The sequence below is a fragment of the Pseudopipra pipra genome, chromosome Z, assembly GCF_036250125.1.
Source record: "Pseudopipra pipra isolate bDixPip1 chromosome Z, bDixPip1.hap1, whole genome shotgun sequence".
Classification (NCBI taxonomy): domain Eukaryota; kingdom Metazoa; phylum Chordata; class Aves; order Passeriformes; family Pipridae; genus Pseudopipra; species Pseudopipra pipra.
The window spans coordinates 2064886-2091404 of NC_087581.1; the positions used below are offsets into that span (position 1 = coordinate 2064886).

The 26519-nt window shown below is 40.0% G+C and overlaps 1 protein-coding gene across 5 annotated transcripts in view; it reads left to right on the forward strand.

Annotated features, from left to right (window-relative positions):
* Nucleotides 1–26519, forward strand: part of SMAD2 (SMAD family member 2) — a 49436-nt gene that overhangs the window by 14125 nt on the left and 8792 nt on the right. For 4 of the 5 annotated variants that reach the window (XM_064640942.1, XM_064640943.1, XM_064640945.1 and 1 more), the window contains 5 exons: nt 19378–19467; nt 20611–20804; nt 21204–21338; nt 24585–24659; nt 26306–26359. In XM_064640942.1, the coding sequence (XP_064497012.1) occupies nt 19378–19467; nt 20611–20804; nt 21204–21338; nt 24585–24659; nt 26306–26359 (548 nt within the window). The remainder of the gene's footprint in view (nt 1–19377; nt 19468–20610; nt 20805–21203; nt 21339–24584; nt 24660–26305; nt 26360–26519) is intronic. The other variant, XM_064640946.1, reaches the window with a different exon arrangement.

Genomic DNA, 26519 nt, shown 5'->3' on the forward strand with positions numbered 1-26519 from the left:
GCACATGAGTTCACTTTTCTGAAATACATGATGAATTTGGTGGCATTTAAGATCCTGCCTTCATGCTTTCTTTCCCTTGCAGTTTTGACATAGGCACAAGAAGAGAAACAAAAGCACTAACATCCTTCTTCCAGTGGAGCAGTTTCGTTCTTATTAGCCTGGATTTTTCTGTTGGATCATAGAATCCTGGAATGGTTTGGGTTGTAAGGAACCTCAAGGATCATCTAGTTCCAACCCCCTTGCAGGGATGTCTTCACTAGATGTCATGTGCAGGAATATCTTCACTAGACAAGGTTCCTCAAAGCCTGGTCCATAAAAACTCTGTAACTAGTGATGGCTAAAATCCAAGCATTTTACAAATCAAGCCATGCCATGTGGTGAATAATCAACTGGCGTATTCATAGTCTGTCTTTATTATTTAAAAGGTTGTTTCACTGGTGACAGCACAGAGTGTTGGAATCCAAAGTGGGGAAACACAAATAACTAGTTTCAGCGTGCCAGTATTTTGGTGTGATCAGCTGTGTGGGTTTTTTGTGTTAAAAAGAATATAGATATGCTTCATGCTTAATTTTTGCTGCTTTTGAATAAGGCCATAAAACAGTTGCTTTTGAGAAATGCCTGATAACGTACAACTAATAAGAGAGTTTAGTCAGCTCAAGTTTAAGATAATGTTGACCTGGACTGTGGTATCTCCTATGTTTTTAAAGTTGAAAAAAACCAAAAGCAAAAGAGGTGAGGGATGAGCTGTAGCTGGGTTCATCTGTATCACAGGTTGAATTCTGCCTCCATGCCAATATTTGGGTAATGTGACAACTGTATTAGGTTTTTAATCTTATATGAAGGGTAAGTAATAATGGAGATGACCTGCCTATATGGAGAACTCCCCAGGCAGGTGTGATCCTCGTTTCTAGCATGTCAAAACAATTGACTCTTCCCCAGAAGTGTCCATCTTTCCCTGTATTTTCCCTTACCTGTTACTGCACCCTCAAAACACTACTTTATCTCATCTCCTTGCAGGCAGTGTCCCTGTTCAACTGCTGGCACGGTCTGCAGGATACGGTGTTGAACTGGGCCATGAAACCACTCAGTGCATAGGTGCACCTTCTCTTTTCTTCCAGTCTATGCAGGAGGATAAATAGGTGCCTCCCATCACTCCCAGCATCTCTAGCTTTCATTTATTTTAGCTTTGAATATAGCTCTGGTGTGTGCCCTGACAGAGGCTATTCCTGGTTGTGAGGAAGGATATGGCTAAAACATGCATCTATAACAGTATATCTCTGTTTTCTTTTTCCGTGTGTTTGTGTACTCGTCTCGGTAGTATAGAAGGGTTTGATGCATCATCAAACGCCTTCCTGACTGATAACTTAAACTCTCTACTATTAATGTCAATAATTTTTTGTTGACTTTAATAGTAGTAGTTATATTACAGTTATTATGTAAACTTGCTTTTGATACTGTATGTGTGGAATGATACTTAACACTTGAATCTCTGCTTTAATGGGAGGACCTGAGTTTCTGCACAGGAGGTAAATTTTATTGCTGCTTCATATTAAACTACATTGCAGAAGCAAAGTGGTGTTGACTGTTGATGAAAAGCCATCTGGCAGATTTCTGGCTGAAGTAAGGTTTTAAGATCAATTTTCTTCAATCCCAATTTAGAGATTGTTTGCTGGGGTGCTGGTACCGTGCAGGTGCTGTAGAGTCGGAGGTGAAATGCAGCAGTTGCTTCCATAGCAGAGTGGAGGCTAATGCTCCTGCCAAGGTCTTGCTTTGCAGCCTGCTTTGACATTAGTTTTGATATTATCTGAAAAATGCTTTTTCTTGCAGTTCAGTATGTATGCAGAGAATGTAGTCTTAAATGTGCTCTCTGTCCTCCTCATTTGAGATGAGGAGAGCATCCCTGTGCTATTGTTTTCAGAAGTGTATCTTTTCTTCCTTTTCTGCAGCCTCCCAGTTCTGACTTAGAGAGTGAGAGGGGCTCAAATCCTGACATCAGCAATGTAGGAGATCTGTGGCATTTTTAGTCCACAGTTAAACTTCTAAGGCACCTGGCTTCTACTTCCAATATGAGATGAATTCTGAATTTTTGTACCATCTAGAGTCAAAGAAAAAAACTCTGCAATGGGTTCCATGGTTTTGGGAATGTGGAAGATTGTGAGGGAGTGTTGGGAATGTGAAGCAGGCAAGGAAGTGGTTGATTGGAATTACTGACCATCTTCACTAACGCTGGTGTTCCTTTGAGCTTGTTAGGATGAAGTAGTAATCTTTCAAATATTTTAAAGCCATACTTGTATATTTTTCACCTTAACCAGTAGTGAAGCTTGGTAATTTTTTAAACTGCTATCATGGAACCAATCACATCCTGATTCTTCCTTAAGAAAGTAAAAATATAATGATATATGTCATATATATTGACTGCTTCTGAAGGCTGTAGTGTTTTTGGGTTTACTTATTGTTTAGGTGGTATTTTTTGTGAATTAAATATCCAGGAGTTTCTTTTCCATGTGACTTCTGAGCTTAAAGGACTGCTCTTGATTTTAAAGTGAATAATGCTGTTGACATTTAACTACTTCTCTTATATTTGCTTATGATGTCCTGGAAAAAATCCAATATATCTTAATTTTGTCGTATTTCTGATGTCTTCTACTGGGCAAAGAAACATCCTGTTCAAAGATGGGACAACTGATTGGCACTACTGTTTGACAGCAAAGAAATATTTTAAAATTACAGCTTTTTGATGCCTTTTTCTTCAGATACTTGAGTAAAAAGTAATTTCTAGTTTAGGTGTAAAGAGTACAGTTTTTCTCGAATGAAGTTGTTCCATCATTTAGCATGTTTTCTTGAATTCCTTGAGAATATTTGTCAGGAAAGCGATCACATACCTGCACGCAGTAACCTACTTTTGAGAATGCTTTTGATCACCAGTAGAGCAGAGTTGTCAAGCTGATGTGGCTTCTGGAATAGATTGTTTTCAAGCTGTAATATCTTTCTCCAAAATAGGTTACTTTGGAGGATAGCAATACAGAAATCAATTTGCTCCTTCTCAGGTTAAAGCCATAGGAGATGGGTGATTTCGGGAGTTAAACTGGGGAGGAGGGAAGGTTTCTCTGGAAACTGTTTTAGAAGAGTTCCCAACATCTGCAAAGCAATGAGTGAGTTAGCAAAGAGGGACAGCACTAGGCAGTTGGATTGGCATAGTAGATCCTAAAATAACATTGCTGTCCAGACAGAGGTGAAGTCTGTTTTCCCAGAAAGAGAACTTGGCACTGTCCAGTAGTTTGTAGCAGAGCTGGGATAATTCTCTGTTCAAGCTGGGGGATGGACATTGATGTTTAATCATAGCTTTATATATAAAGAATACCCTCAAACCGCGTACTATATCTCTGTCTGGATGCATTCACTTAGATGTAAATTGGTTCTCTAAATGTTTCAAGACAGTTGAACATCTTCAGCTTTCAAAAATAAGTATATTTAAGACAGTACTTCAGAATTCACTGAAGTACTATTTTTATTGCTGAGATTACAGGAGGAACATGCTTGTAATTTGTTTGTTGATAAACTGACTCCCTTTTCTGATGACAGGATTATTGAGGATGAAGCACAGGCCCCTCTGCTTTTCTCTTGTTGGAATTTCAATAAAAGTAATGCTTTAGAACAAAGCCAAAGAGATCTCTCCTGGAAGTAAAGCAAGAGAGAGCTGAGATGTTGAGAAGGGTTGGCAAAGATTAGCTTCACAATACCCCAATCCTCCCTGTGATATCTGGTGCTGGGAATACTTTGGATGTGCTCACTGGAACTGTGTAGGAGGAGGATCAAACTGCCCTTGCTCTTCAGTCCCATAATTATGGTGGGACTGAAATATTGTCTCTGCTCTCTGTAAAAGACTAAAGGATATGGTTATAGACAAAAAGATGCTGGCCCTAATTACATGTGTGCAAAATGACACATTCAAACTCTGGGTTGCAGAACACCTTTAGATGCTGCGTGGACATATAATGGGAAAATAAAAATTCACGTGAGGTTTGACTTCAAGTCTCTGAAATTTAATTTCTGAACTCAAGTTTAGCAGTCAATAAGACAGTGTTGGTAGTGTAACCTCCATCTGTTTGAAAAACACTCCTAGGCATTTTCTTTAACACTACTTTAAAAATCAATTCAGCCTGTTTTATCAAAAACTAAACTTAAGATGTACATAACTGGTGGTCCCTCATAAATTTCTCAATTTCTTTATGCTGGTGGAAGAAAGGAGTCTGTTCAGACAAACTAACCACATGGAAATACCAGCTTGCCTAGTATTAGTATTCCTGAATTATACATTTTTTTTATATGCTTACTCAGGGAAGGAGCTGGATAACTTGGTGGTGCTTTTCTTCAGAAAGAGACTTTAAATAAATGCCTTTTTGAAGCCAGTTGTGAAAACAGTGCGTTGAGCATTTCTTAGTAAAAACATTTGTGAACTGGTCGAAAGTGTCTCCAGGTCCTGTTTATTGAGAGGAGCCATCATGGGTGGGGTGTGACAGAGGGCAGTGAATGGTCAAAGCAGAGTAAGCCAAGAAATTAAATACTGTTGTAGCCTAAAGTTAATTTTTTTTTGCTTTCTCCTATTTGATTCATAGTGTCAGTGTATATCATATATAGAATACGATGCAGAACTAATATGTGCTTAAGATAATGATTTTTTTCTCTCATGATATCCTTTTCCTCTACTACAACTTACTACTTGGCTGGCCATTTAGCAATAAGGCTTTATTCCTGATATTCTCCACTGTGTCTGGGGAGACCTTAGAGCCCCTTTCGGTATATAAAGAAACTCCAAAAGAGCTGGAGAGGGACTTGGGGCAAGGGCCTGGAGGGACAGGATAAGGGCAATGGCTTCCCACTGCCAGAGGACACGGTTAGATGGGATATTGGGAGGGAATTCCTCTCTGTGAGGGTGGTGAGGCCCTGGCACAGGTTGCCCAGAGAAGCTGTGGCTGCCCCATCCCTGGAAGTGTCCAAGGCCAGGATGGACAGGGCTTGGAGCAACCTGTTCTAGTGGAAGGTGTCCCTGCCCATGGCAAGGAGTTTGACTGGATGAGCTTTAAGGTCCCTGTCGATTGAAATTAAGAGTAGCAGTTGTGTTCCAGTGTAATTGAGTGAGGTTTAATTATAAACTAAAGGTTTAATTATGTAACTAAAACATAACTTCACTTGGTTTTTGGCACAGCTGTGGCTGGTGTTAAGGACTGAATTGCTGTAGCTAAGGTTAAGCTGTAGTGTAGACATAGCTCAGGTTACAGCATCTTAGAATGATGTCATCCTGAAAAAGGAAGTCTTAGAGTATTAAACAAAGATACTTAGGGCTGCCAGTTTTAAGCTCGTGCAATTCAGGAAGCCATGTGACTTACCCACATAATTTGTTAGAGTTGGTATGCCAAGCAGAAAGTATTGGCGTGTCGTTTGAGCTAGGTCAACGTGTAAAAATATCAATGTGCAAGATACTTGGCCAGTAGCAAAATGCTGTATAGTTCAAAGGAGCTTGTCTCTCGAGTCAGGAGGAAAAAATGTTGAATTCCAGGGATTATTTTGTGTACTGACCGGAGCACTGGATAAAGGCTCAGGGAATGTGGATTCTGGCCTTGGCTCTGCTGTTTTTTCTCAGGTAACCTTAGAAGCTTTTAGTTTGCTGTGATTTATCAGTCTGTAAATCGTGATTATTTTTTTTTTGTAAGGTTTGTGATAATACCACCTTCACCTCACTGCTGTAGGCTGTATTATTTATTTACAGAGTGAGTTTTAAGGTATTTTTTTTCTGCTGTAGTATCAATGATGTGAAAACAAATTGAAATGAGCTGTTGGAATTTGTGAGATTTCTTTATGTTCAAGTTACTGTTGCTTCTCGTTAGGATTGCTTTAATGATAAGAAGCAGGAAGAGTCAGAATCAAAAATAAGTGTTAAAGCTTGCTTCATTTTTTCCATGCAGTTAATTGTCAGGTTAACAACTGATGCTGGGGCTGTTGAGTTTTAGGCAAATGAAAAATAGCTGCCTGTGATTACTTTAGTGACTTACCTGCTCAGTCAGTCCTGGTAGAAAGCTCTAACTTGGAAGAGCGATGTCTGCGTGTGGCAGTTCATGCTGCCATTAAGAAGATGTATTAGTAACTCAAGAAAAATATGTTGACTATGCTTTATTGTCAATACTGACCCCTAAATTTTCTCATAAATAGTATTTATTTTTTCTTCAATAAAGGAATCTATCTGTGCCCAGCCCCAGTCAATGCAAAAGTGTTCCCTGGCTTGCTGTGGTAATTCATGTCTTTATATCCAGCCATTATACTCTACTGTAGAAGTCAGCCAATTTAGTTTTCTTGGTACTGCAACAAATCACCTGAGTGCTGTTTTTACTAGTGTGAATGTTCTATGACAACCCACCCAATTTTAGAGGAAAAACTTCTTGAATGTGTAGCTCAGGCTGTTAGTCCAGGAAGAATTTATGGGATAAACAAGATACTGCAGTTCTTTTGCTGCTGCAGCTTTGAACACAAATAGCTGGTTAATAGGCTCCCTACTGATTTAATCCTGCCTGTAATCTACACCTGCTAATTTAATAAAAGTAATTTCCCATGCCTTGTTTACTCCTTATTTTTGTTCACTTACTCTGACTCGCCTGCTGCGCTGATTGGTGGAAAACTTCTAAAATTTACTGTGTGCAATGCCGTAGTCTCATCACGAGCAGCTTTCTTTGGCTTCTGTCACAATGCATTGTTTGACGCCGACTGGCAGGATGCAAGAGAACAATCGGGAGCTGGAGTAGGTTCACATCTCGCTGCATATGCTTCGAAATTGGCAGAAGAACAATGAAGTTGGGGAAATCCCCTTGAACAAGGGCTGCACAGTGGTCTGACTTCAGCTTTTGTTCAGAAAAAGATCCTCCAAGTCGTGGCTTCCCATTACAAAATGTAAAAGCAAGTTTCAGTAGATGAAGAGGTGAAAATTTTCACTTAAAATCTCTGCTCGTAACTGTAGGTAAATGGACCATCTCTTTGGATACTTGGTCTGTTTTCTTGGCTCCCGGATAGAGAAAAATGTGGTGCAAAAGAAGCATACCCTTGACTTTTGCTTAAATGCAGAATTTCAAGTTACTGGTTAGTTGAATTAGTGAGTTACCTCCCTGAACAGGTCTTCGCTTCCCCTTAGTTTTGTGGGAGGCTTCAAGCTGAGTTTCTCTGATACTTAAAAAATTTTAATTCATGTTGTAGTTTTGCAGTTTTGAACATGAAGAAAGGCTGATATGAACTGATGCAGAATCTTGCGGCTTTGTGAGACTGAAAGTCATGTTTGAAATGGTGTTTGACCCTCAGGTGTTTGGTAGAAAAAATCTTTTCTCTTTAATAGATAAATCAAATGTTCATCTCAGGGACTCCACCTGCATTTTCTAAGAGTGGCTTGTGAACCTTGCTGTGTTCATGTAAGCCTACACCAGTACAGCCTTCAGACACTAGGGCTCATTGATAATTCATTTCTGTCTTTCTATCCTAAATACACCCTTCTGTTATGGGGGGGGGGGGGTGTGGAACTTGAATATAAACTTAACAGGGAAAAGTTTAAGTATGCCCATACTGATGAATTCCACAAAGCTAATAATGAAAATGCCTTTTTTGATTCAATATAGAAGGAAAACAGAAGACCTAGTAAAGTACTGCACCTGCTGCAAGCTGCATTGGTGGGAGCCATGTAAAAAATTCTGTAATACTCCATTCAATGATGAGAAGACATTTTTACTGGAGTCCAGTGTCACTGTGTTTGTTCATCATGTGGGAGCCCTTCAATGTTGAGGCCAACAACCACAGGCATTCCAAGAAGGATTTAATCTGCTCTCCTGCCAACAAGAAGCCACATAACCGTTTACTTGGTTAGTGTTCCTCGAGCCTTTGAAACTCCCATCTTTTTGCCTGCCACAGGACAAAGAAAAAGAGAGAGCAGGGCAAGTGCCACCTCAGCAGAGAACAGGTGTTGGTAGACCAGGGTTGACTGTTCGTAGGTGGAGTGAGAAAAAGAAACTGCTGGGTGTCCTGGGAAAGGGCTTTGACTGTTAAGCAATTGCATGTGAGGCAAGAGCACTTGTCGGCATCGTCTTCAGGTGTGTGTCCTGGGTGTGGGTCATGAGCAAGATGTAGAAGACTTCAGGACTGGGCCATGCTCTTAACACATCCTTTCTGCCTGAGCTTAGGAAACAGACTTTGATTCTTGTTCTAGGGGTGTCCTGCATACTCAGCTTTTCTGTTGGCATATCTAACTAATATGGGGTCCTGTATTCTCTTCTGGGCCTGAGGAGACAGAGGCCTCTGGTTAGGCAGCTTTGCTATTAGTTTATTGATTTGGCCTTAGCAAAAGTGGATAAGGCAATTTAATATCTCAGGAAACATGCTAAGTGCATTTTATAAATAAAAAACTGGTTTCTTGCGTGGGAACAGTGAAACTCTTCAAGCCTTTTTATGGTTTCCTTGCTAGTTGTGGGTTTTGTTTAATATTCCTCATAAAATAAGGACACTGCTGGAGTATTGGTAACATCATTGACTTAATTTTGTATTTATTTAGCAAACAGTGACTGGCACAAGTACCATTCACTTCTCTTCCATCAGTATGTTGCTTGAGGAAGCTTCCTCTGAGCGTCAGTCTTTTAACTTCCTTTGAAATACCTTGTAGGAAGCACCATATGCCTTAGTAATGTAATATTTGATGTTTCCCTGAGTTTTCACAGAGATGTGGATCAAGGTAAATGTATTCTCTGCTTCACCAGTTTTCTGCCAGGTGTGCATTGCTTGGGCTGCATCAGGGTCACTCAGGGTGTAATGACCTCCCTGCATTGAGCAAATCACATTGTATATCCTGTGTGTGTTTGTTTCTTGAAATGGGTGTGTAATTCATCAGTTTGAAAAAAAGTGTTACAAGAACCTGTAACTGTTGTTCTTGCCAAGTTAACATATTTTTCTAGGACCGTGGACACAGTAGTTTGAGAAAGTTAATCAAACTATCTCGTGTTTTCTCAGCTGTCCACGAGTTGCAGAACAGCCCACGCAAGCGGCAGCATCAGCCACTCACCCACTTGGAAGATGATGGACTGGTCGACAGAAATTATTTGACTTGGCCCTTGCTTGGTAGCTGTACCTGTGAGCTTGTGGGACCAGCTTTCAGCACACCTACTGTGACTAACAGTGCTTAGAGAACTTGAGATAAAGGTCATTTTTTAATGCCTGTTGAAAATACGATCTGTGAGATTTCTCTCTGCTATTAACAAACCAATTTGTTGTGGATATATCAGCCAGTGTTGTGATGGATGTGTCTTTATACACAGGTAGTGTGTCCTTGGACACTTCTGAGTCTCTTAAGGTCTGTTCAGAATGGTACAGAGCCCTGGGTGTCATCTCAACCTACTGCCTGATTATTATCATAGAATAGTTTAAGTTTCTAAAGATACTATGAGAAACTGCAGCAGTCGGAAAACCTTTATTAGATATAGTACTGTAGTGAATGAGAGCAGGAATTCCAAGTTACCATTTCAGGAATGCCATCTTAAAGCATAAACATCCACATCCTCAGCGGTTGTGGGTCCATGTGATAATAGGCTTTTACTTTTTTTATTATTATTATTGCGTTTTATTTTTTTTGTTGTTTGGTTTGGTTTTGGGGTTTTTTTGTGTTGTTGTTGTTGGTTTTCCCTCCACCCCATGCCTGGTTAGTCTGGAGAGCTACCATTGAGAATGCTGTTGTGCACTTGTCATCTTCACTAGATGCAGGGCATGTAGAAGTCACTGGTTTTGTGGCTGGTTTTGAGCATGTGATTAGGGGGAGTATTTCTGTGCTTTGGTTCTTATCTCCAGTAAGTCTGCTTCAGCATTTGTGAGATCAGAGCTGCTGAAAGCTGTGGTGTTTGTTTGAGAGGAGGGAACTGCTGGGCAAGTTTCCCAAGGAAGCTCTTAGCTCATGATTTCCGTAGGCTGCTTTTGCATGCTCCACATCTTTGGTCTCTGAGCATAAGACTTGTGGCCAGCTCCCTGCTGAGTCTTGAGGAAGGCTGAGCTGTGCTGCATGTCTTTTGTTTCCCAGTCCTGAACACCATCTCTGTGCTGCTCGACCTTGCCATTCAGAAGTTTTTCAAGGTCTGCTCCCCACCTGACTTTTGAAGAGAGAGTAAAAAGACTCCTTGATGTAGAGTCTACCTCTGAACAGACCATATGGACAACAAGAAAAGAAATATTTTACTTCACCTTGGTGTCTGTGGCATCCTGGGAAAATTGCTCTTGAACTTGGAGGTGCTATCCTTCCAGCATCTCCTAGCGTTGAGAGAAAAATAAAGGTAACACTGATTGTTGTTGGCTGCTTTATTTTTTGTGGCAGCACTGAGCTAGCATGTCAGGATTTGGGAGTAGGCAGGAGGATAAAGTGCTTTGAAGAGGCCTGCCTTATATCTGTAGTTTTTGCCTTAGTAGGTAGTTTGTTGCACATGTGACCAGGAGAAGTGTGCCTTTAGAAAAGGCAACAGAAGCATATACTGTTCATCAAGATGACTTGTTGCCCCGGCACTCTGCAAAACTGGAAGGAGCTAACTACTGGCCCTGAAAGGAGCACTGGGAAGCTCAGATGTTGGGCTATAACAGAGTATCTTTTGTACATCACGTTCCACTTTTGTGTCCCCTGTGGACATCCTTGAAGTTTTAATCTGAAGTAAATGGGATTTATTCAATGACTTTTTTCTTTTCCCACAGTGTTAGAGAGGTTAATTGTATCCTGTGCCTCCTGCTTTTCTGGCTATTTTGATGTGTTAATTTTTTAGCATACATCCATTTATAAGGAAGGTTATTAAGTCATTTTCCTCGGTTCAGATGCTGCATTTTGTATTTGATGTAGTGATTTTGAATATACTTTATAAAGTTCTATGTAAACTTTATTCGTGAAAGCATTCTGAAAGATGAGAAGTTGTGTAATGGTTCCTGATTTATATTTCACTAAATATGCACATACATAAATATCTTTTTCTTGGATGTAGTATGTCCTGAATGTGTACGTGGGGAGGAGGGAGGCAGGGAGAGAAGGTACAGTTACCATTTTGAGCAAGTAATCTGTGTTGCATGTGCTTGAAGAATGAAAGTCTGATTTTGAATTCTGGGGGAGAAGGAAAACCAGTTTTATTATTTTATTTTTATTTTATTTTTTTTTATTATCACTATAAATCCAGTTGCTTAAATAAGTACATCTGAGGGTCTGGAGACACTTGAGGAAGGTCTCATAGTTGTAGGAGCTGAGTATCCAGCTGACAGTTTTGCCATTGTTTTGTTGAGCTTGTGCTGAGAGAGAAGTCTCTGCTTTCAGTTCTGCAAAAACTCTTTTTCTGGGAGTCCAGGACTGTCTTAGGCATTACGTTACATTCTTTTCCTAGACTTATCAGGCTCTGTTTCTCCTTTGAAGAACTGGAGAATCTGATTGCAAACTGCCTGTCCACCTCTACTTATGTAAATATTTATTTATTCTGGTTGCTAATACTACCTTTTAAACAGAACTTTTCTAAGGGTCTGGTTTTCTACCCCACAGTAGAAAGCCTGATTTTCTGCCACAGAATGGTCTCCATGGAAGAACCTTGTCCATTTCCTCTGAAGGACAAGTGCCACTGCAGATCTGTGTAAATAATTTTTAAGAAAAATTCACGCTAGTGTTTTTTATGTGATATTCCTGAAGTTTTAGCTTATCCCTCTATCAGGTGCTTGAAAGAGAAGTCGTTATTTCATGCTGAATTCCTGGATCTTTGCATTTTGTGTTGCAAGAAAATGAGATCAAGACCTCTGTGTGACTTCACGTCATTCTCAAGCGGGAGTGAACTGCTGTAGCTTCGAGTCATTCCATTTGATGAATGTGTGTGCCTGGCTATGTGCACTTAGTGAGCAGATGACATTTTGTCACTGTAATTTGGGATGATGGAGATGCAAGAGAAAACATCGGTCAGTTCTGCAGGGATGCAAAATGATTCAAAGGAGTATGGTAGGATATCTCATGAAAGGAACTTCGTGTTGTTATTACAGATCACTTTGTTTTCTCAGTGAGCATAGTGCAAGTAACCTTTCCCCTGTCACCCCCAGCACGGAGAAGAGAAACCACGAGCAACATACCTTTCAGGAGCTGAGACACTTAGGCCCGCCAAACTGGATTTTACAGAGAGCTTTTGTTCAGGCAGCTGTCTGTACAGCTCGCTGAGGGGCTGTTTGCAGAGACAGGTGCTCTCTGGTTTGTAGGCATTTTAGGCTGTAATAGTGTAAAATGCTGATTGTTAATATATAGAAAGGACCATCAAGTCAGAATATAAAGGCAGCTACTCATATTTTCATCTGAAACCCAGAGTTAAGGAAACCATGGTCAGGTAGATTTGGTAGGAACTTTCTGTGCTGAATACAATACTGCATGTAAGCCAATGAACTTTTTAAATTGCTGACTTTGTTTTGTCTCTATTACACCTAAGCCTTTCAGTTCTGTCTTTCCTATTACTGGAGACCTTGAAGACCCTCTCTGAGCTATCTCCAAAGGTTTGGTGTGTCACCTTAGCTGCTCTTGAGCCTCAGTTGCATCAAGGAGAAGATAACTGGTGTGAGAGGAAGGATTCTGTTCTTTCATATCAACTCATTGAGCCTTTTCTCAAAGGTTGTATCAGTGGAGCGTAATGGGCAGTGTCTTCACAGGAGTGCAGCTTCAGTCTAGGTGCACCAGTGATGAACCAGAGCCTAAGTCAGTGTAGTAAGTCTGGTAAGTGTTAGGTTAGTATAAAGATATTTGTGTGCTTGTGCTAAGTAACTTTGCTAGTTCAAGTGAAAAACCCGATCATCATGTATGGTTTTATTGCATTTTTGGTGCTTAGTCTTTGAGTAAAAACGTAAGTGAAAACTGGTGTCAGGCTCAGTGCAGTAGGGAGGACTTTGTGTGAGAATTCTAGAACTGGAAAACTTATCTTTCATTCTTATCTACCATTTTAAAACAGATAAAATGGAGAACGGTCACAGATTGCTGAAATTATTTTTCATTTCAGCCACAGCTCCAGCCCTACAAATGCCTCAGAAAAAATAGAGGCAGACAAATTAGATTTAGTGGAGGAAAGGCTCATGATTATAAGGTGCAGGAGAAACACAAATGGAAAAGATTGCCTTGAGCATGAACTTGGCAAACTTGTTAGTGGCTGCAGATTCTGAAAGATGTTGAAGATTCAGGAAGGAAGTTAGGGGCTTAATGTAATACTTCACAAATAAGCAAATTAAATGTCCAAGACCGTTCTGTAATGTTTTCTCTAGAATACTGTCTTTGACTAGCACAATGCTATTTGCATTTCAGGTTTTATTTGTCATATTTCTAGTGCTACCACTTCAGGTAAAGAGGAGGCTGTCAACTCAGTGCCTTTTTAGCTCCTCTAGAGCTGTTCCACTTTGCAAGACTTCGAGGAAGAAAGTATAACTGCAGTTATGAATTGTGGCAATATTTAACCATTTCTGCATAGAGTTTCTGGTACTTCACATGTAAATATCTTTGAAGGGGTTCTGCCTGCTTTCATCTGATGCTGTGCTTGTTGCAAGCCCTTCATTTAGTATAAAAAGTACCTTGAGCACACAGTATTGCCAAAACTGTATAAAGTGGTAGGATAATTATTTGTTCATTCTATCTCTCAGTAAAAATTGGTAATAAATTCAACAACCAGTGATATACAAGTCTAAGCACGTGTGTGGTAGTTTTGGTGCACATAGGGTACTGTTTAAATTGTGCTGGCTTCAGGTTCTTTCAGCTACAGCCTCAAATGAAACAGCATCTCTATAAAAATGAGTATCATTGACAAGACCTACCACCTTTATCCCTGGTTGTATCTGCTGTTTTGCAAAGGCATTTGGGGAAAGTGTAGGGATGGAAAATGCAGGGATGTCTTGGTGTGTGCAGCGCAGTGCCGTGCATAGGCACCAGCTTGTTATGTTGTGGCCACGAATATTTGGACAGTATTTGCACATGCTTGCTTAGATCTGCAAGTCAGTACATCTGGCTTTTAGCTGTGTTGAGAAACTGATCCTAATTAAGCGGCCTAGGTTGAGTACCAGTAGGCTTTAGTAGTTGGCATCTGGACATCAGTGAGGGGATTGTGGATTGTTCTGTGTAGCTACATCTCCAACTGCTGAAGTTTCTAGTTAAGAGTTCCTGCAGCTGCAAGCCAAGATGTAACTGTCTTTCTTCATTGACTGAGATGAGACTATGCTGTCACAGACTAACATCATCTTACCCTGTTCAGCCTTATCTTGCAGTGTCCTTTACCATCGAATCGTATCACAAATACAAGAATTTGTTTTTGGCAGTGTGTTCCAGATGATATGATGCCTATCTGTACTTTTGGCCTTGTGAAGGTCAGTACAGCATCTCACTTTAGACTGCTTCATCCCATGTAGTTTTTATGTGGTTCTAAGGGATTTTGATGAGGATGTTAATTTCTCCAGTAGGGATATCCTTCATTAAAGCAATTATATTGCTTCCTTATGAGCGTTTGTTTTAATAACCACGTTTGTCTGTGTTCACTCTTCATGGGCAGATCAGTAATTCATCTGTAGTTGAATGAGGACTTGATAGTCCCGTTTTTGTAATAAGCTTACAGATAACTGTTACTCCACTAAGATAGTTTGTATTGTTGATGCTGACTGAGGACATGATCCATGTCATGTAGATAAGGGAATACAAGTACTTTTGGGTTATCTTTAATATTTAGGTTTTTTCCTGTGTCCACATTTTTCTTGTGTGTGTCACTATTTTCTGTCTTACTGAAGAAAGACAGTTTTGGCATTTTGTCTGAAAATTGTGAAGCGTTGCCACAGCTCTTTGCTGTTTAGGTAATTTCTTACTCAGAGTGCGGGTTTTTTGGAACTCAGATTTTCCTGTTAAAGGAAGTGATGAAATGGAAGAAGTGAAGGCATACTGTGTGCTGTTGCATGCTGATAGCCACATTAAAGATTCATCCTGCCAGAATTGTATAATATGATCTAAGATGCTGCTATAAGCAGATAAAAAGTCAGGTTGAAACACCAGCTCTTGCAACCCTTTCTGTTTAGGGAAAGGCTCCACTGGAAGTAGCTTCAATTCCACTCAGTATTAGCTTGTGTGACACTTTCTTCATCTCATCAGTCCTGTGGTCAGTCCCAAAAAGTCCCAAACCCCAGTTGTCCTAAGTTTAGCATGTAGCAGCTCAATCAGATACCTGCTAGACTTTAACTTTTCCCTACAAATCCCTGGGTCTCAAAGAGTAGTTGTTATTCCTTGCAAGCATTTTTTTTCATCATTTGTCCTTTCTCTAGGAAATAGTTTTCTCTTGTTGGACCTTCATATCACCTGGGAAACTGAGCCAAATTGATGCTTTATATCCCTGAAGTCCCTTGTAATAAATTCACTTACTTCGTGGGATCTGCAAAAGTAACAATTTAAGCAGGCCTGCTCTGGGAGTGCTGGAGGCCACAGACTGTGGTGATTTGCTATTCTGAGCTCGTGTTGAAAAGATAAAAAACTAGCTGTTGTATTGTTGACCAAATGTTGACTTGTTTCTGTCAACAGCCAAATTGTTTTGAGAACAGTGGTGAAAATGCTCCTTGTTATGCAAGCGTCTGCTCTGGTGAGAGGAAGTATATTAGCTTTAAGCTTGTATTTTGGAGTATATTTAAGCCCTGTCTACATAGGAAAGATTTAAATACATCTTGTACACAGGAGCCAAATTATATTTTGGAAACAATGATGGCTTATCAGCGCTTCAGTTTACAGTGAGTTCAAAACCAACACCCCCCATTTGGTAAAATACAAAGCCTGAAGTATGCTTCTAGACTGCAGTTTGAGGGCAGTCTGCATATTAAAGGTGAAATGGTGATATGTCTTGGCTGCCTCCCTCCTAATAAATTAAACGTGCCTGGGAACATTCCCAGGCATCGTGTCCAACTGGCTCAGGACTGCCTTGTTCATACTTTTCAACTCTTAGATACCAGGGCAGGGGGCTGCATCTAAACTGCCCAGTGCGAGTGGTCCCAATGGTCTCAAACCTGGGAATTGTGTGGGAGAACATTAATTGGCACAGCCTGGTGCTGGGGAATGTCCTAGCTGCCTTCTAGCAGACAATCATGTTCCAAGGACTGGGAATGATTCCAGACAAGGTTTAACGTATGAATACAGATGTTGGTCCTAAAATCTTTATGGACTAAGGCACTGAAAGGACTCTTTGCATCACAAGGGGTTTTGGATGCCTCAAAAAGGTAGATTTAGGAGTGAATGACTCCTATTTATTTTGAGGCTGTAATTCTGCACTACTAAAAAGTCTGTACCTCCTGTCTTCCTTTCAGATGGTTTTAGTGGTGGTTAAAACATCTTTCAGAATTTAGTTACCTTTCCAGCACCACCTTTCTGGGATGAGTAGGCATGCCTACTCTCTGTCAGGCAGTTGCTTGTGTATGAATGAGCATAGTGTGGCCTTTCATGGAAGTGCTGTGTGTGAAGTATGGTTTTTAGGGTTGTGAGGAATTTCATTTTGATTTGGTGTGCGTGCGTGTGAATATTAAGAGTCCTAATTTATTGCCTGGGTGACGTGGAGGGGGGGATGGCCTTGCATCTTGTAGGCAATGGATCTTTTATGTGAGCAGGAGAGTGGACAAACCACTTTATTTCCTCAGATGTTTCTTCCAGTGAACAGTAAAAGCTGTGTTGAGCTGACTTTATTGATAATACAGAGTGATTTCCTGCAGGCTCTTCAGTGTTTGATTGTTGATTGTTGGAATATAGTCCTAGTGTGGATCTGCCAGTAAAACACTTATAGTACTCCCAGCTCTAAGCAGTGATACGTCCTAGGAGATGGCATATCGTGTAAGCTGCTGAATAGTGGAGCAGTTTTGATCTAACTGGTCACTTTTCTGTACCTCTTGGCCTGTCCTGCTTCTGTGGTGTCCTGAGCTTCATTCCAAGCTATGGCCCTGTGACACAGTCACTTCAGGATACTGTTTGTCTTTCTGTAGGTTGTAGAATATGCTGTCAGCTTTGACAGTTTGAATATTTATAGAGAGAAGAGGTTAGCAATATAAAATACTGTTTCTGTTCATTGTGCTTTGTCAAGGGCTGTGAACTCACGAACCAAATGTGTGGCATGTCATGCTTGCACCAGTGATGCACCCCACAATTTTGGGAACGTGTAGTCTGTGTGACAGCGTCAGCTTTGGAGCACTGCCTTGTATAAAGGATCCGTTGCTCAAAGGTACTGAGCTGTCAGAGCTGACTGTGTCAATTAACATGCAGTAGGCTTTGTGTCTGCTGATTGTTCTTCTAATTGCATGTACAGGATGATCTGTCTTACCAGCAGTAGTGGTGCATATTTAAGGACACAGTACAGTGCAGGGATGCTCCCTGGTGTCCCACAGGCTGCCTGTGCGTCTTCAGGGCAACTGTTTCTATCCTTAGGAAGCTGCCGGCAGCCCACCCCTTCTGGAGGCATGTGAAATGGAATGAGGGATGTGAAAAAGTGAGGCTGCAGGCTCTGCTGATGCTGTGGTGGTCAGGATCCCTCTTTGCCCATTTGCTCTGGAGAGCTGTGATGCTTCTTGTGTCAGAAATGGATGCAATTTGTTTGGGTAGTAGTTGGCTTTTTTGAAGAGCTGGATCTGTGTCAGAATGGGCCTTCATCTCTGGCTCTCTGCTGCTCTCTGCTAGACAAAGTCATCTAGTACAAGGTTTTACTTTTGTCTGTAACCAGTAAAGGTCGTATTTTATTTAACAGGCTGCTGCTGCCCACAGTTACACTCTTGCTTGTCCTTGTAGTGCTCATGTAGCTCTATGGTGAACAGAAGTGATTTGACTGAAAAGTAACTCTCACAACTTGTATTTTGAGCCACATATGTTCTGTGGTGGGGTAACCAGTTTATTGGTTTGGGTTTGCTGCTCAATTTCATGGACATTTCAGCCTCCCTGGGATGGCATTAGAAATAAGGTGTGTGGTACAGGCAAGAAGGGGGCAAGACCTATTCATTCCCTTCACCAGTAGCCCACACTTGGGTTTTATTAAAGTCATTGTAGAACTGAGGTGCTTGTCAGCCTTGAAAGTGGGTTTTAAGTCCAGTGCTGTGCTATCTGCTCCTTTGTTTCATAACACTAATGAATTTTCCCTGTGTAACGAGGAGAAATGAAAACACCTACCTCACTTCTCTTCCCTGAAGCACTCAATCCAAACTTGTGAACGCATCAGCTAAATTTAGTAATTTAAATTTAAATCACAACACCTAGATTTAAAACCAGGAGTTTGGTGAATGTGGATTCTTTCTGTTGCAGCTCTTCAGAGGCTGTTAATTGTAAAGGTAATGTAGCAGCCAATTGAGCTTCAGGCTCTCCAGTCAGGAAGCAAAGATCTAAGGTGCTTGTGAGCCAAATTCTCTTAATTTCTGAGGTGCAAGATCTAGTTGTGTGTAACTTATATAAAATAAACTGTCCATTTTTAGTGGCCACAGAGCAAGTATATGATAGAATTAAGCTTAATTTATGCTTCTGAGAGTCTGCTGCCTGTTTTACAGTTCCGTGCTGTTTTCTGCTGCTGCTTTTAATTTGTGTCTGTAACTGAAGGTTCCTTTATCTTTACTGTTGTGATCTTGTCCTCAAACCAGTTTGGTTAAGACTTGGTTATCTCTCCTTCCCTTCCTGCTTAATTTAGCACTTAAAGTTTTTAAAATACTACATTGTAAAACTATGTTAAACACTCATATTTTGTATACTGTGGGAAAGAATATTTAGCTATTTAATCAAGGAGAGTACAGAAAACAGTGAGAAGTATCAGCTCTAACATGTTTTTCTTCAGAGTTTGAATTTTCCTGTTTTGGGAAAAGCAGCAAATTAGTGTGTTCATGGAGAATAAAATTAATGCATAATTGGTGGTACCTGAATGTTAGATTGTGATGTTCAGTTTTGGATACACATGGCCTTTGTTTGAATTCCTAGGGCAGTTTATGTTTAAAAACAAACAAAAACAAAAAAACCCAACCCAGAAACTACCTTTTAAAATTGAATTTCGTAAAGAACTAGGCTGAGGAAGTTTTGCCTGTTTTAAGGAACATTGCAACTGTATCAACTAAAAACCTGAGAACTTGTTCACCTTTTAAAAACATTTATCATTTACCTTGAATCACTTGTTCCATTTTGATAGCCTCCTTCATATAGAAAATATAGCATGAGATGTGAGTGTAAATGCAAGTCTAACAGTGCTCTATCTTCTATGTGAAAGGAAGTGTTCTGTACATTTTTCCATGTTTGACATCATGGTGTTTTGAATAACCATGTTCCATATTCATATCAATTTTTTGTTTTTGTTTTCAATTTATGCACAGCACTTGCTCTGAAATTTGGGGACTGAGTACACCAAACACGATAGATCAGTGGGATACAACAGGCCTTTACAGCTTCTCTGAACAAACCAGGTGAATATTCTGCCCTCTCTCGCATCATAAAAATCTTGTGGGAGGGATTGGCTTTGGAGGGTCTGTAATGGGATGCTTTAGCTGTAAAATAGACTAAAATGCTTCCTAGGCCTCTCATGGTACAGCATTTAAAAATATTTCCTTGCCAGTGTAGAAATCCAATGTTCTTAGCTGATGTTTTGACCAATGAAACTCTAATTCTGCAGTATTCTTTTTTCACGCCAGTGCTATTGAAAGAATGGGAAGACTTGTTAAATGCAAGCTCTAATGTGATTTGGTATTTATATTAACAAAGTTGGAAACTTAATTCTTTAGACTTAATCTTACAAAGTGTTTAAACTGCTTTGTATGCCACAAGCTTTCAGTTAAATCTTGCTAATTGGCTCAGATACGAGCTACTAAAGAATTGTTTGTAAATTCTTCAGTAGTTAATGGTGGGCAAATTCTGAACAGGGTCTTTATTTTTTCATGTCACATTACTTGATTTGTGTATTGAGGTTTGTCTCCCATCCCATAACAATCATAAACATCTGCATTTGTGTAAGCATATGCAGTCTGTCTTAAAACTAGCAAAACGTTTTCAGCTGGTAGCGAGGCAGATGAAGAAGATAAACTGTACAGCCCTTACAAGATGTGCATTCATGCTTTTTGCATTACAGTTATACTGCCATGTGGATCACTTGGGCAGCTGACTGCTTATAGGCTTATTTGCAGTCCTGTGGGAATTCTTATGCTTAAAGCCATAAAGCATCCATACCATAACAAAGCCTTGAGGTTTAGCAGTGGAAGGGACCATTAAGTGTGTGATTTTTATTTTATTTTTAACAACTGTCTTCTGCATTTAAAATAAAGAAGTATATGAAAAAGTATATGAAGCAGTCGTACTTGGTTGGACTTGAAGTGGCTTTTAATGAACTCTAAATTCACTGGCAATAATTTGAGCAGCTCAAAAATAAGTTAAGACACTGCTTGGTGTGATCACTTTTATCACATTTGAAGCCTTTTAACAAGAGTTATAAATGTCACTAGCACTGTCAGTGCACTGAATTTGAGGATAAACTACCCATCTCCCGTGTGTGTACTCTGTTGCTTGAGTGATTAAGAGACAGTCTGTAAACACTTCTCCACGTCTTTCCTCTCCAGATCCCTCGATGGCCGTCTGCAGGTGTCCCACCGCAAAGGATTGCCACACGTCATTTACTGTCGCTTGTGGCGCTGGCCAGACCTCCACAGCCACCATGAACTTAAAGCAATTGAAAACTGTGAATATGCTTTTAATCTTAAAAAGGATGAAGTATGTGTAAACCCTTACCACTACCAGAGAGTGGAGACACCAGGTAGGAGGACTGCTTCTGACTTTCTGTTGCGGCATCTCTGCGTGAGATTGTATCCCTGATAGTTTTTGATAGTAAAGTTACTGAAAAATCTTTACAAATCTGTTGAATACTCCTGATAAACACTCCCAGGACCGCTAGCAGCTTCCAGCTGGCTAAGTATGATCCAGACCGAATAGGAGAACAGAGATGATTTACCTTTGCTAGTATGGAACAGTCTTACTTGGAGCACCTCAGGAATCCATCTCTTCCAGTAATTGTGCTATTAGCAAGTACTGAGATTCACAAAATTTCAGAACAGCTGAAGAAATTGTGAGATGTTTTAGATTTTTTTTTTCCTGTTACCTTACAGAATCATTTATTTTGAGGGTCTTACTAATGTTTTGAATTTTTCCTTTCCAGTGTTGCCTCCTGTGCTAGTGCCACGGCACACTGAGATTCTAACGGAGCTGCCACCTCTCGATGACTATACCCATTCCATTCCTGAAAACACTAACTTTCCAGCTGGAATTGAGCCACAGAGCAATTACATACCAGGTACTTTCTTAACTCCCACTTTAAACAGTACGTTTAGCATCGTGCCATTGGAACAAAGATGGTCATTCCATCCTCCTAATCAAATTAATTGATATATGCTCCAGTAAATTCGATTTAGTTGATTTCATCTGTTAATTCCAATGGAAATACCTAAACACTTCTGTTTGCAGAACATGATCACAGAATCACAGAATATTCTGAGTTGGAAGGGACCCACATGGATCAACAAGTCCAACTCCTAAGTGAATGGCCACTACCATTCACTTAGGAATTCCACCAGGAATCAAACACACAACCTTGGTGTTATTAGCACCATACCTTAAACAACTGAGATATCCTGTGTGAAGCCCTAGTGCTGTGGTTTCACAATAGCTTACTTGGTTTCAGTAGCTTATTCAAGATTCAGGATGCTAACGAGTACAAAATAGACCTTCATCTTAAGCTTTAAGCCTGTTTCACAGACATAGAGGGGTTGCCAAAACTGTGCATTGGAGATCGAGTAATAAACTGATGCTCAATCTCATCACATGCAGTATGTGGAGAAAACTTTTAAGTTGCAAAGCAGTGACTTTAAAAAGTGTCTCGATCTGTAGTTCACTATCAGTCAAGGTCTGCTTTGGCTTTTTGTTGCTGTTGTGTGCATGCAAGTTTGTTTTTTTAGTATGAAAGAACAGTCTAACAACATTGAACTGATAAGAATTCCCCCTCCCTCTCTTTACCCCTTTCCCACTCCAAAACAAATTTCCAAGGCTAATGTGCTGCAGTGCACCCAAACCCCTGTTATCCTTATTGAAACATGAAATCAGTGACCTTTGTTTCCTGACCCAGCTTCCTGTTTCCTATCTCTTCAGGAAGTTGCCTGGAGTGCAAAATCAAGTAAAGCTGAAGTTTGCTCATAAATGTTTAATGCATCCATGTTATGAACAAGCTGAAAATTCACATCTGGAGTCTCAGAAAGAATAAGATGACTGCCTTGAAACTCGAATTTGTGCAGTGTACAAATAGTATCTACATGTGTTACACAGAATGTTGCTTGTGTTTTCTTCAAATATATCCAAGAATTGAACTGGCAAAAAAAAAAAATCAGTTAATTTGATCTCTTCTGTTTAATTTGGGCTACATCATTTGCCACCTATAAAGAGCAATTTAGGGTGCTAGAAGTTGGTGTTGCTTTCTTAACTTGTGTATACTTTTTTGACTCGATCTGAGGGCTTTTGATAGCACTTGTAAACAACTTACTGGAAAGCCACTGCAAATCCAGTGCTGTGGAAACGAGCTAAAGTAGTTATATGCAGGGAGTTTGTTCAAGGTGATTGTGGGTATTCACATGATCTTCAAATGTTTATGCAGCTAACCACACCTTACCTCCTTCTCTTTGTCACTGGCACCCTCCTCTTGTGTTCATATCATGGAATCTTGCTTTATTTGACCTTGCTGACTTAATCTTGAACACTTAGCCAGGCTTTGATAAGTCTTGAGTGCCTTAGCCTTCTTCAGAGAACCTTTTTCCTTAGTGGCAGGTCAGACTGACTGTAGTAGCTTTGCACTCCAGTGCTGTCTCAGTGCTTGGTCTACAAGAGAGGTTGGTAGAAGTTGGTTTCACCTACAGCTGGGCCCAGGTAATGACAAAAGTACAGGGAGGCCTTTGGGAGCTGTGTGTTCCCTTCCAGGTTGTGGATGTGCTGGGCTGCATTGTCTCCACACTCCTGGCAGCACTCAAGCTCTACTGGAAATTTTTAATGCCACACCGGCGCTTTTATTTCCAGCTGTGGTGGTGCTCAACCTCTGACCCTAAACTATTCTTAGTACTAGGTGGACATGGAAAATAATCTGTGCCAAAGAGCCTAGACTAGCAACTGGAAACAGGAGGCGTGGGTTGGACTGGAAATGGGTATTGACCTTTTACCATGGCTGTGGGCTTAACTACAGCAAATGATTTGGACAAGGGTGGAGTCCACTTTGTCACAATGGATTCTGTAGAAATGTTCAAAATGGGTATGATTTTTGTTATCACACTTCTTTCTAGTGAAGATTTCCCTTAATCACCCTTTTAATTTCTCACTTGAATTTTGTCACATCTATATTTAGCACACTCGTTTTACAGAATGAATCCAAGATTAAATTCTCTCAGTTCATTTTAATTTAATCAACTGACTTAATCTAGTTTCCTCTTGCTGACTTCCTTCTGATCTTGCTGTGTTGCTGTACAACTTAGTCATGATATTTGATATAATTTTATTTTACTTCTTAAGCAAAAAGGTTTTATCTTTAAATTTCTATTGTTTGTTAATAATGTAATTAGAAGTGTTTAATCCCTGGAAGTTTCAGAGACAATTCTAAAGTGATTGTAGAGATAGTTAGCTTCAAACACTTTCACTGAAGAAGTCCGGGGTTTGCCTTTAATATGGAGGAAAAGACATTTGCCCAGTTCAAAGAAAATTATTTCCTGAAAGGCAGTTGGTTAACTCATTATCTGGATTACAAAGAGCATTTTGAATGGAGAAGAGGAACAGGCACAGTCTCCTGGGTTTTGAAGATATTTCTGTGGAATTAGACACAGTTTCTGGTATCAGAATGTTTCAGAGTTGGTACTGAGTTTACTTTGGTCTATGTAACTGTCTTTAAAGAAAGCTAGTTGAAGGAATAGCTGATGGTTTTAATAGAGCTTAGAAGTAGTAGTAATAATAATGATAGAGCTTGTGCAGTGTAAGTAGTCAATATGGTTATTATAAATGAGAGAAATCAACTGTTGGGTGTTGAAGAAAGATGGATTTGGGGACTGAACTGAAAAATAAATCTTTAACAATTTCAGTAAGGTGTAGGAGGGTATCTGATCTGATGGTTATACTACATAAAGATAGCTCACGTTATTTTTTTGTGGAAGCCACCAGATGGTTTTTTTCATTTGTAATTCTACTAGGTATGAAAGCTGTTGATCACAATTGGAAAATTGTTACTCATTGTAGTGACTGTATCTTGTCTTAAATGGAACAAACAAGAGTTGTCTGTTAATTACATATATTTGAGCAATTGACTGGCACTCAAGAGAAGATATACATAAAAATAAGGCAGGTAGTGTGTTTGAAGTCCTGCTGAAAGGAAAAAGTGTCAGCAAAGTGACATTCTGATTCAGTGTTCCAGTATGGTGGAGCTCCTGAAGACGTGATGACAAAAACACCAAGTGTTTACTCTACAGAAATTTCCCCAGTCTTTCAAGCAGTCAGTGTGTTTTTCTTTTTTTTACAGAAACACCTCCTCCAGGATATATCAGTGAAGATGGAGAAACAAGTGACCAGCAGTTGAACCAAAGCATGGATACAGGTAACATTTATTTCTCACTACTTGCAAGGCTTTGGATTACTAGCTGTGATCCCTCTGCGTAGGAGCACGAATTCAGCCCAAAAGGTGATGGCAGTTTTCCTCTGTACAACCTGTTTAAAATACCACTTTCAGTCTTTCATGAACAAAATAGTTTTTTGCTAGGGAAATGCTTTTAAAACATTCTGAGCCGTATTAAGTACATCACATTTGTTACATAACAGAAGTATACAAGTTCTAATTAAATCTTCACCAGAAGTCCTTAAAATAGATTTTAATAGTTAATTGGTTTCAACTATTCCCTAGTAAACAGCTTCATTGAAGCAAAACGTCTGTTGGTCTAATAAACAGGTTGCAGACAATCTGTGTTCTGAGAACCTGTCTCTGACAACCTTATCACTTTTGCTTTGTTTCAAATTAATTTTTGTAGGTAAAGCTCTGTGGAAAAAGCTGTAGAAACATTAAGCATTTGAGCCTTTGTGTGAAAGGGTTTCTGCAGAATGTGGTTGACCTTAGACTTGGACAAAGCAGAGTTAGTGTGCTGGATCAGAACCTCCTGCTGTGTGCCAGCAGACTTGGGTGTGCTTGATTAGCTAATTCTAGCAACCATTTTTAGTTAGTTGGAATCAACTGCACCAGTTTCTGTAAGAACTGCAATATTTTCCTGCTACGTGACAATAGATACCTTAATTAAAACAGCCTGACATAAGCAGTCATTGCGGGAATGTTTCTGTGAAAGCCTCTCTGTATTTTGCATTTTAGTGTGCAAATTGTGTTGGAGGGTTCATGTTTTTCTGAGTTTTTAACTTCCTCCTTCTGGAAAAGAATAATTTCCTCAAATGCGCAAATGTAGCTTGTTCTTTTCCGGAGATCACAGAATCATAAAATCACAGAATGGTTTGGGTTGGAAGGGACTTTAAAGACCATCTTGTTCCAACCCCTCTGCCATGGGCAGGGACACCTTTCACTGGACCAAGTTGCTCCCATCCAACCTGGCCTTGGACACTTCCAGGGATCCAGGAGCAGCCACAGCTTCTCTGGGCAATCTGTGCCAGGGCCTCACCACCCTCACAGTAAAGTTTTTTTTTTCCTAATACCTAATCTAAATCTCTCCTCTTTCAGTTTGAAGCCATTCCCCCTTGTCCTGTCACTACCTGCTCTTGTAAACAGTCCCTCTCCATCTTTCTTGCAGGCTCCCTTCAGCTACTGGAAGGCCACATTAGGTCACCCCCGAGCCTTCTCATTTCCAAGATAAACCTTCTGCTATGAAAACAGAAAGGCAATATCTTGCTTGTCTCATCCACTCTTTCTTAGCTTTTATTTCGCAGAATTTGGGAAGTCACTACCTTCTCACTGGAGAAGTGCATAAATAATGTTCACAGTTTGTGCATGGAGGGAGAGCTCTGCCAAATACAACACTAAGTTAATTGAGTCTTTACAAGGAGGGGTAGGTTCCCAGAAATCTGGAAAATTGAATGAAATCTTAATTCAGAGTAAGCGTGTGATATTCCAGAAAACTGATTGTAGGATTTCTGAGGTTTCTTATTCTGAAAAATTTCAGTGTAAAAGTGGTGTAGATAATGGTTGTGCCTACCCAGCTGAAATAACAAAATCCATTTGCTCTGGAACTATCTGTATTGCTTCAACAGGATCTCCAGCAGAGCTGTCTCCTAGTACTCTCTCTCCAGTTAATCACAGTCTGGGTAAGCTGGAAATACTTATAATTATTTCTCTGTGTGTGATGACTCTTCATTATATAGTTATAATTACTTTAAAAGTGAAAATGTACTTTAAGAAATTAAGAGTTGCATTAAGAGGTGACTGTTGGGTTGGCTTCCTGATGTTAAATATAATAGGGCTGGG